This window comes from Panicum virgatum, chromosome 5K, assembly GCF_016808335.1.
Source record: "Panicum virgatum strain AP13 chromosome 5K, P.virgatum_v5, whole genome shotgun sequence".
In the NCBI taxonomy this organism is placed as follows: domain Eukaryota; kingdom Viridiplantae; phylum Streptophyta; class Magnoliopsida; order Poales; family Poaceae; genus Panicum; species Panicum virgatum.
The window spans coordinates 52,717,621-52,728,891 of record NC_053140.1 but is presented as its reverse complement, the minus strand read 5'-3'; the positions used below and the strand labels follow the sequence as shown (position 1 = coordinate 52,728,891).

Below are 11,271 nucleotides of genomic sequence, written 5' to 3'. Positions count from 1 at the left end.
GCAGCCCGAGCGAAGCGCATGGCAATTCTTTCTTCTCATCTCTGGAAGAGCAGACGGGCAGTAGAGTTTATGGCTAGCCTCTGGACGCTGCTGCATCGGAGCCCAGGTAGGGACGCCTAGTTCCAGGAGCTTCGCCGATCTTGTGTGCTCCGCCGTGGGGGATCGCCGGAGCTTCGCCTCTGCGTCGATAGGATCGCCGGGAAGGAGAAGGATGGGGGAAGGGTGGTTGAATTTTTTTTCGCATCAACTATTTTGGGATCGCTATGAATAATCGCAAAACGGATATTTGTAATTTGCACCGAGTTTCATTTAATTCTCTGAATCGCGATCCGATTTTTTTCATTTGCCTCCTAGTTTGGATCGCGATGAACAATCGTGATCCGAATATTTTCACCAATTACGCCCTGATATTTTCAGATCTGGACGCTGCTCCCGCGTCAACACCGGCGACCGGCGGGGACCCGGACGCCGGCGCCTGCCGCTTTCGTCACGGAAGATATATGTACTGAACTAGTGATGACACTCATGCCTGTGGTGCCTAGCTCCAGGAGCGTCGCTTCGCCAGTAACCAGTATCCACATTTCTGTGATGCAACTGAGCAAAAGGCAAGCGCGACAAAAAGCTGCTGCATAGCATACGACGGTCTCATGCTAAAATTTGCAAACGTGGAGGGATTACATGAAGATAATTGCGCGTATGATAGACTACGGGCAAATACTATATATCAACTTCTTACACCTATTCCAACAAGTCGATGCCACGAGAGCGAGCTTCCATCTGGGGGTTGGTTAAACCAGACCAGGGCAAGCAACACAGAGTCGCTCAGGGATGAACTTTCATGTCAGCGAATTGGGCGAATGCTGTCAACAAACACTTTTTACAGGGTAACTCGGTGCAGAGAGATGTCATCCAAACATGTCGAAGCCATCCCCGTGCTGGAGATGTGAGAAGCTCCGGGAGCTCTCCATCTTCCCTGGGAAATGGTCGATTCCTGCAAAGACAGCATCAACTTCAGTAAATCTTTTGCAATTTGGCGCCGCCTAATTTAGTAGTGACAGAGTAGGTACTTGAATTCGACATGATGTTCTCGTAGAAGGACATCTGGCCTGAATTGCCAGACGATCTCATGCTGTTTTCACTGGATCCATACATCATGCCACTGATTTGATCATGATCTGCATCAAAGTGGTGCATCCCTGAGATCCGCTCAGCATTGTGAACACTCATAGCCTTGTCATCATGGAGCAGCCTATCTGACTTCGGCTTCTTGTCGGTTAGGGCCTCCTCATCCACTTCAGCTTCAGATTCAGCGTTATTATTAGGTAAAGCAGCAGCAGCCTGCTTCCGCTTCGACCGTGCCCGTCTGTTCTGAAACCAGTTGTAGACATTTGTCTCAGAGATCTGGCCATGGTGTGAGAGCTCTGCTGTTATCTCCTTTATCTTTTGCTTGCTTGGCGTTCCATTGCCTTGGTCAAATATGTTCTCAAGGATCTGCAGCTGCATCGGTGTAGGTTGCCATCGTTGCCTTGCTGTGATCTTGTGACCTCCAGGAATAATTAGAGGATCACAGTACATATTACTGAACCTCATTCCTACAGAACAAAACCAAACTTCAATTGATCAGGGTAAAAAGAAGAAGAAAGAACTATGTATTCCGTCAACAACATATACATTAGAAAAGGAAAACAAAACACATTTGAAGAGGGGGGACGGGCAGTTTTAGTAAAATCTGTTTTGATGATTATCTAAAAGAGAGGGAGAATAATCCTGAAGTGGTACAGGTCAGGTTTCAAAACAGTTTACCTGGCTACAGGTAAGACCATCACGTAATTAGGTTGAATCATCAGAATTTTCAAAATTAATGACTTCATTTAAACAAGCAAGTAGAAAGCTTACATAAGTTGTGAAGAAGAAATTAGTTAATTGAAGAATATATGTTGATTACAAATGAAATGGCTTTACAAATTTTAAATAAGTGATATCTTCAGTTCATAAGTAATAAAAAATAATTGTAATTATATAATAAAGAACTAAGTATTTTGGCCCAAGAAAGACGTGTGAACAAATTATGAGCCATTTTAGATTCAGAAGGGCAGCAGAAGATTGCGGAATAATCAGGGTTCACATGGCACAAAAATAGTACTAGAGTAGTTGGCACTACAAGACAATCATGTCTTAATAGCTAACTACTATTATCTATTTATAGGGTTAGTAAATGATTGAACATGCGAAATCGATCATACAACAAAATTTTACATGTTAGCACAAATAACAATCATGCTGCAACCATAGAATATGACCCTGAGCAATTAATTAAATATATGTACATTAGTTGATTGGCTTGAAAAAGGAATAAATTAAAGGATTTCTGCTGTCTGGTATTTACTAAACCTATAGTCAACTTCCTAAAATACATCGCATTAATGCATCGGCACTTTTGACCTATCATCAAGTACCTACACATTGATTGGTAGTTTCTTTTGTTTTGTAAGCAATAAAACAATTTTTTAACAAAATCACAGAATAAAGTTCGCGAACCAGAAGTATGGTACATCCTGTGGTGGTTGTAGCAAGACTCAGGAAATTAAATTCTGCGAGCAGCATAATGAATAAAAAAGTTCTAAACTAGAGCAAAACAGGAGAAGCATCTGGATTGTAGTTTGTTTACTGTATGCTTTGCAGTTTTTGTTCAACAGGACAAGCTCAGCTATATGGAATTCTGCCTGCAAGTTCTAGTTTCAGCGAGCAATGCAGATGCAGTGCCCTAGCTTTTCTGCAAAGAAATAATGTAGCGCATGTACTGGGCCAACCGCCCGAAGCTCATTTTCTAAATTGGTCCATTTGACCACCCATGAGGAAGGTCATTACATTTCACAAGATAGTTTACAAGTATTATGTAGTATCTCATGTGAGTAACAATCTTAACAGATCGCAGTACAATTAATGACAGCAAATAATAAATGATGAACCAAATTTTTATTACCTCATATCCAGTATTACCAACCATTTACCAATATTAAGACAGTACCCATGACTTCAGCAAAGTAGAACAGAGTCAAAGCCACAAATATGCATCTAGTAACATCAACAGAGTGATGATGATCTGACTTCAGCAATTGGAGAAAGCAGGCTGAATTTCTGAATAGTGAACATAAACTGAACAGAAGAGCAATAGCAACGAGATGAGGCCTGCTCGTGGAGTAATGACAACTAATGCAGTTAGTCTTGAAACAGTTAGGGGCCGTTTAGTTCCCAAAATTTTCACCTCCCCTTTAAACACATGTATGAAGCACTAGATGTAACTAAATAACAAAACTAATTACACAGTTTGGATGTACACGACGAGACCAATCTTTTAAGCCTAATTAGTGCATGATTAGCCATAAGTGCTACAGTAACCCCACATTTGCTAATGATGCGGTCAAAGGCCTCAAAAGATTCGTCTCGCGGTTTCCAAGTGAGTTCTGAAATTAATTTTTAATTAGTGTCCGAAAAACCCTCCCGACATCTGGTCAAACTATTGACGTGACACTTGGACCAAAAATTTTCACCAACTAAACAGACAAATTTCGTAAAACTAGTTAAAGCTTGATAACAGACAAAGGGTCCGGCCTTTAGAGCAAGTGATGGAGGTGAACATGGGGACCTCACAAGCGACAATGCAAGCACCAAGGCAAAAGTAATCTCCTAATTTTGCACTTCCAAACTCCATCATATTGCTGCGAGGCGCGAGCACAAGCAAGCAAGAAACAAGGAGCAGCTAGACTAGAGAGCAGCACTTGTTTTGTGAGCAAGTGCGCTGACCGACCTGCAATGGAGTCCTGGTGCTCGGTGAGGGTGCGGTGCATCTCGACGAGCTGCTCGCAGATGGTGGCGTAGATGGAGATCTGCTTGCGGAGCACCTCCATCTGCTCGTCGGTCATCACCTTGACGAACCCCCCGAGCCCCTCCCCACCTCCGGCCCTCTCGTCCGCCGCCGCGGCGGCCTTGGCCCTGTCCCCCCACTCCATCGCCCCCAGCCGCTACAGGAGGACGCACCAAGTGGCAAAGATCTCGGAAGAGGGCCACGGGACGGGAATTGGGAAAGCCGCGCGCTATTTGTGCGGTGGAATGGGGGCTATGCAAGGAAGGAAATCGGCCGGTTAGGCAGGCACCCGGTTGGCGGCGATGCCGGCGTCCCTGCGACGCGCCCTCTCGCGGGAGGGAAGGCCGCGCCGGACGGGGTGCAGAGCAGCAGAGGGGAGGGGGGGGGGGGGGGGGGGGGGAGATGGCAAGCAAGACAGGGACGAGGAAAGTGGCAGGAGGACTACTGCTATTCGGGAGTGGGAAGGCGGTGGTGGCGGTTGCGGCCGCGCGCGCACCGGCCACGAGCGGGCGCCGCGAGTCGCGGCGGAATGAAATTCCGGGCGGCGGGGGCGGGGGCGCATGCGGACAGGACACGGAGGGGACGGGCGGGCCGCGCCGCGCGTTACGGCGTAGCGTGCGGCGGGGTGGTTGGGGTTGGGCCGGGGGCCCCAGCGGCGACGGGCGTTCGGCGGCACGGCAGACAGGTGGGGCCGTTCCAGGGGAGGGGTTGGGTGTGGTCAATGCAGCAGCGGGGAGGAGACACGCGGACGACGACGTCGGCCCCGGCCGGGCCCCCCAACGTGGGCAGCAATGATCGCAGGAGCACGAGCAAATACGCTTTCCTTTGAAACGGGCGCAAACGGTACAGTGAAAGCGCAAAGGCACATGTCCCTCTGTGCCAAGTGATCTCAACCTTTTTCACATTGTCTGATTGCGTTAGGGCATCTCCACCGGCGTTAGCCCCTGCTAGCTATAGCCACATCATGTTCTTGTCCCAGTTGGAACTTGGAAGAGAACGTGAAAACTGGTACTCGTTGTCGAAAAAAAAACACCTAGCTACTATTATAAGGCTACAAGCTAGGCGGCAAGAAAGGAACATTGGAAAGTGAGAAAGAGCGAATTCATTGCAATAAAAAAATGGCAGATAGTAGGTCCTACTTAACATTTATGCTCGGAGTGGTGACTCGAGAGCGTCTGGCTCTTGCGAGGTCCGACTACCTCATCACATCTACTGTAGACTGTTATTTAGGCCTGATTAGATGCATTGTGTAAATTTTTTGAAATAAAATCTATGCATATTTGAAGTATTAAACATAGACTAATTGAAAACTAATTATAGAACTCGTCTATAAACTACGAGATAAATTTATTAAGACTAATTAATCTATCATAGCATATATTTATTATAGTTTTACTGTAGCAACTTATTATCTAATTATGCTTTAATTAGGTTCATTAGATTCGTGTCGTAATTTACAAACAAACTATGTAATTAGTTTTTTATTTTATCTAAATTTAATACTTCATACATGTGCCGCAAGATAATTTTAGAATTTGAATTTTACATCTAAACAAGGCACTTCTATAATGCTGCAAAAATTGATCGGTACACCGTGCAGCTCTATTAAAAATGTAACTAGAAAAATGCCGCGCCGAGAGACCCGTCACGGACATATATATCAATGCTTATAAAGTTTTATTACGGGCTCGGTCAAATTTGATTTGGGTTGTTAAATGTATGTGTGTGAGGTGTGGAGCGTTGAAATATGTCTATAGATCGTCCATGTGTCCGTAGCAAGAAAGCATGTATGTGGTAGTCATCATAAGTGTCGATACTTCACCCTGGGTATTCGGTAAATACCATGCCATTGCTAATTCGGTTCCTCAGAAATTGGTACTGATCGGTTCCTAAAAAAATTTGGTACCGAGAAAATTCGGTATCGGTAAATTCGGTTCGGTTTCGGTATTTACCGAACAATACCGAACTAATCACAGAGAGGATGTAATAGCAGGTTCAAAGACTAATTTTATCATCATTTCATAGATAATAATAGTGCAAAATATAAATGCATATAAAAGTCCACATGACTATAAGTGTGAGTGCCAAAATACATAATATAGTAGTCTACGATAGTACAATCAATAATATAACAACACTCAAACTTATCATATTTCATGTAAGTTCGGTAAGTTCGGTATACTCGGTTAGGTTTCGGTATTTACCTCGGTAATTCGGTTCCTGAAAACTCGGAACCGAAATAGGAACCGAATATTTCGGTTTCGGTAATTTCGGTTCGGTTCTCGGTATTTTGTGCCCAGGGTTATCGATACTGTTTATATGCAGTGTGTATGTATGGGAGACGATTTAACCCGTCACCGATACACATTAAGGGGGTTGGTTTCACAAAAGTCTTAAGGGTTTTCTGTGAAATTTATGTTCATGGAGTGCAAATTGATTTCATCAAAGTTCAGGGGGTTTCATGTGAAAGCAACATAGACATAGTACCTGTTGATTTTACCCAAATCTAGGGATTTTTCATAAAATTGCCGTCAATAGAGTGCGTGTCGATTTCGTCAAAGTTCAAGGGGGTATTTTGTAAAATTGACGTTCACAAAGGTTCTTTTGCAAAATTGCGGTGCATGGATTGCGGGTTGATTTCACCGAAGTTCAGTTTTTTTTAAAAAAAAGTTACGTCCTTAACTGTTCGCCGTCGGATCGGCCGAGGTGATTCAAGGTGACGTGGCCACCCTCTGGTGCAAGGGAATACACCTGAATTAGTAGGAAAGAAAATGCTACCTTGTCACTATAGACTATAGTTTGCATTAGAGTTAACGCCACCACACAGCCTATCAGAAATACGTTGCCCCTCTGCCAATCAGAAATTCGGTTACTGTCCGTGTTACGCATACATGTCGATTCATCAACAGATAAGGATTTTTTTTAAAAAAATAAGCATTCGCAGATCAGACGAACCTGGCAAATGCGTCTCAGAAATATGTTTTAAAAAATCACTATCATGATCAAATTGTATGTTGCACAGGCATTACTTCATAGTCAATCAAATAGCTTAAAATCCTGGAAATCTCTCTGCACTATCAGCACTAATAGTCGGCGACAACGACAAAATCAAATAAGTATCCTAAGTACACAGCCATGGAGGATTTTGTTCACTACTAGTCATCTCAGCCACGAGTCAACGTCACAAGGGAGATCAAAATCACCAGCTAGCAATGGTATGAATTCCAAAACCATCACGGGAGCTTGAGCATCAGAAAAGCTATGTCTGTCATGAGAGCAGGATTGGGGAGAAAGTTTCTGCAAGGATCGGGGCTGAGGACATTGAGTCCCACACTCACTGTTTTGTGCCGCCATTGCTGAAGGGAGAAGCACTGCCGTTCTGATGTGGGCTATCCTCTCGATATACTGAGTTCAGCATAGCAAGTTCTCGAAGTTGTTGCCTCTTGATGTTGTCTTGTGACTCATCCTACATGATATACCATCAATGAATAGGCATTTTTCACAGAAAAAAAAAGAAGAAAAGAAAAAGGCAAAAACAGAGATGAAGAAAGCAGATTGTGTGCTACTCTTCTATCTGTTTAATTATGGGAACAGACCATGGGATGTAACTACAAATTGGCACAAATGCTCCCGAACAATGTTATCAGTTATGGCATGGTATCATAGAAAAGAAAATAGAACTACCACTAGTTCATAACTAACATTGCTAATCCATAAATGACTTATATCCAATACTTAATGGAATGCAAAAAAATTTGTTACACAACTTATTCGATAAATCATTTCATTGACCTTTCCAAAAATGTTACTGCTTGCTCAAGAGTTACAGATTGGGGAATGCATAAAGGAAGAGGTATGTGTACCACTGGTTTCAGCAACTCCTCTAGTATCTCCTGTGCTTGTGCCAGTCTAGCGTCAATGACATCAGCAGGTAATTCAGCCTCAATCAAGATATGTGTTGGATCTCCCAAGTGTTCATAGCCAGGCCTTCCCTTGTACTGTTCCTCCTACAGGAAATGGACAGAATACATCAGCATTATATGCTTGCCCCACGAAGTGTTACTCTAATTGTAGAATCAGCTTATGAATATGAGAGAATTTGTTTACCTTTACAGGATCTTTGATGGATCCCTTCCCTCTAATGAAAACACGGCAGCCTGTAGTAGCTTCAACTCTCTTCAGTGAGTGACCCCTTGGCCCAAGCAGACGGCCAATGAAGTTGAACTGCATGAAGTGCATCAAGGGTAATTGATAAGTTATGAATAACAGTTTGATATTGTTAACCATCACAAGCAGGAATGAACATACGTTAGGGTAAGCATCTGTTGGTACTTCTAATCGCACAATCTTCTTGACGATGTAAGAGGAAGGGTTCTGTGCAGCACCTTGCCAGCCCATGGCTCCCCTAGGAAAACCATTTCTCTGAAAAGTCAAGGTATGAAAATAGAATGGTAAGTTAAGCTTACTTCTTCGGAGATAAAATGGATAACATGGCAGTATGAGAATAAAAAATTGTAAAACAAGAGCAGCTGAAAATATTATTCTCCTATTAACATTCATGATACGAAGCCATTCAAAAGTATCTTGCATATCTCCAACATTTTAGGTAAGACCGAAGCCTTCAAATGCAATATTTCTTGTACCATACCACTGAACATACAGTAGCTTCTAAAGTACTCTTCAAGGAAACTTGGGGGGAGAAACCATCCAGCATGAAACATAGTTGACTTTTCAAGCAGTGTAAGATTTAGGCATCTAGAATTTAAAAAAGAGCATAACATTGAAGCCTACTCTTATGGGCCAAGCGCAAAATATCATTCAGAATGAAACTAGGTCACTAATGTAGCAGGCAGGTGGAAACTATTTAGCGGCATTAAGATCTTTTGGATACCTTCAGACTGCCTAGCAAACTGATCCAATGCATTAAGCAGAATAAATGAACCAATCTGTTCATTTCATAACTAAATTATATGGACAGTATATCTAAGTATTTGATATGCATGCACTGTTCCAATAAAAAAAAACGCTGCCATCAGGCTTTCCTATAAATGGATAGTCAAACTCTAAGCTTAGAATATCAAATATACTTTTCTAATATAGGCAAGGTTCCATCAATGTAGGTGAGGTCAGTTTATTTTGGAATTCATGCGTTGCGTACATCCATTGATGATAACATGTTAAATAGATGTGATGGTATCTTGTTTGTTCCATTCGCCGCATCTTGACATCCCTGTAACACTTGCACTATCCAAAGAGCAGTTTTATAAACACATTAAAGACAGGTTCATATGACTATGGAGTATATCCTAACAAAACTACAACAAAAGTGCCAGAATTATATTTCTGATTCGCTTCAATCTCAGATAACCAATATATCTGCAGTATCATTTTTTTTCAGCAAGAATTTGATATCATTCGATGCTGAGCTATCAAGTAAATGAATGGACGGGAACAAAATAAAAAAACTTTACTAGACAGTGCAAATACCTCAGGTTGCATCCCATTCCACGGACCAAAACCGTTTCCACAGAAATTGGGCACTCGGGACAATGGATGCATATGATTTGGACTTGCAATTGGTGGCAGCCTCTCATTTCCCCTAACCCCAAGGTGTGAAAGCATGCTTGATATTCTCATTATCTCTGCACATTACAATTCCAAGAGTTCAGGTCTGTGATCATCGTTAACATTGGCATACGAAAAAAAAATACCTATCACTGATAAAGCTACCATTTTTAGAACGCAAACAATTCCATCTTGCACTGAGATACAGGAAAGTCAGTTCTCCTTACAAGTCATCCCATGTGCCTTTACGAACAAATAAATGAAAAGACTGTTCTTTTTATCATAATAAAGACACAAGCTCATACAGGAAGTGAGCAGATGAACTACTGAATCTGAGCAAGACTGCTGCTATAAAGCCGAATCATCCTCACCTTGATTCAACAGCCTGCCGCAAATTGGGAGCACCTGCACGAAGGGCCCGAGCTTCTGTTGCTCCTGCAGCAACTCCTCCATATACTGACTGCGCCGCCGCAATCAAATCCCACCGAACCAATACAGAAAAAGGACATGATTCAGACGACGATCCAAGAACACCAAGAACAGGGGAACAAGATTACAGCAAAAAGCGAGTAAATTTCAAGAATCCAATCGGGGTGTCGTCTTACCTGGCAGCGTCCGGTGATGTAGGGGGCCTCATAATCGGCATCGGGGACATCGACCTGGCGGGGGAGAAGCATTTGTCTGTGGCCGTCAGCGCCTCCATGGCGGCGGGCTGGACAGGGGTCAGATTAAGGCGCTACCAATGGAGATAGGAGGAGGAGGCGGCGGACGAAGAGAAGATGGATTGTGTTTTCCTTAGATTTTTATCGTGTTTATCTCCTTTTCCGCTGTGCGGTAAAATCAATCGCGGAGGATTCCAGCGAAATCGAGCATACGAGACGTCAAAAACGGCAGCTTCCTCTGGGGGTTTCTTCGGCTGGCTCGACTCCTTTTTACCCTCTTCGTAGGGTTTATAGCGGCGGTAAGACGGAGTAGGTTTTTGGCAGCCGCCGCCGGTTGGTGATATATTTTTTTTTGAGTGAAATGCATGGTAGCCCTTAAACTTGTAGTGTTGTGTCAGATATGTCCATCAACTTTGAAAATGTATTTTTGGGTCCCTAATCTAATTGAGTCGTGCACCACAGGTCTAAAGCGCCACTGGAGCACTTTTTTGCCGACGTGGCAGCGCCAATGTGGCGTCCACCTGGTATTGGCGCACGTGAGGGGAGTGGGTTGGCCCGCGTATCTGTGCACCGTCCCAACCACCGCGGCTGGGAGAGAGAAAAGATAGGAAGGCGCCGGAGAGGGAGTGGAAGAGGAGGCCGAGCTCGGATCCCGCCGCTGCGCGATGGCCTCCACCGCGCGGCCATGGCCTACACCGTCGCGCGCGGCCCTCCGCCGCGGCCGGGCGTTCGCCGCGCCGCCATGGTCTCCACCGCCGCGCCGCTATGGCTGGCCGCCACGCCTCTGCCTCGCCATGCAGCGCCAAGGGTGGAAGGAGGGTGGACCCGCCATGGCCGCAGAGGGAGAGAGGAGGAAGGAAAGGAAGGAGCTCGAGGTCCGCCATGGCGGGCCGCCGCTGCTCCAGCCGAGCTCTAGGAGGCCGCCCAACATCTGCTGCATGGCCGCGCTAGAGGGGCCTCGGCCGAGGGGCGCCGGCGGAGGGAGGAACGAGGAGGAGGAGGGGCTCCTGGATCCGCCCCGTGCCAGAGCTTGAGGGCCTCCGCCCGCCGCCGAGCTCGAGCCACAACCAAGGCGGAGGGGAGAGGGCGGGAGGCAGGGGCGTCGGCACCTCGCTGGATCTGGCGGCCGCCTCCTTGGCCCGATGTCCGGCCCCGCGTGGGAGATGGAAGGGAGAGGGA

The 11,271-nt window shown here is 45.0% G+C and overlaps 2 protein-coding genes across 2 annotated transcripts; both read right to left on the bottom strand.

Moving 5' to 3' along the window:
- Positions 1 to 601: 601 nt before the first annotated feature.
- On the bottom strand, positions 602 to 4,400 carry LOC120708478 (WUSCHEL-related homeobox 8-like). Its single transcript, XM_039993755.1, has 3 exons — positions 3,809 to 4,400; positions 1,068 to 1,592; positions 602 to 991 (listed from the first exon to the last, which is right to left on the bottom strand). The coding sequence occupies exons 1-3, from the start codon at positions 4,008 to 4,010 to the stop codon at positions 906 to 908; spliced, it is 813 nt and encodes a 270-aa protein (XP_039849689.1). The 5' UTR covers positions 4,011 to 4,400; the 3' UTR covers positions 602 to 905.
- Positions 4,401 to 6,834: 2,434 nt separating this feature from the next.
- Positions 6,835 to 10,369, bottom strand: LOC120708476 (KH domain-containing protein SPIN1-like). Its single transcript, XM_039993750.1, has 7 exons — positions 10,036 to 10,369; positions 9,802 to 9,890; positions 9,353 to 9,507; positions 8,174 to 8,287; positions 7,973 to 8,089; positions 7,729 to 7,872; positions 6,835 to 7,331 (listed from the first exon to the last, which is right to left on the bottom strand). Exons 1-7 carry the CDS (start codon positions 10,131 to 10,133, stop codon positions 7,200 to 7,202), a joined length of 849 nt encoding a protein of 282 aa, XP_039849684.1. The 5' UTR covers positions 10,134 to 10,369; the 3' UTR covers positions 6,835 to 7,199.
- Positions 10,370 to 11,271: the final 902 nt, after the last annotated feature.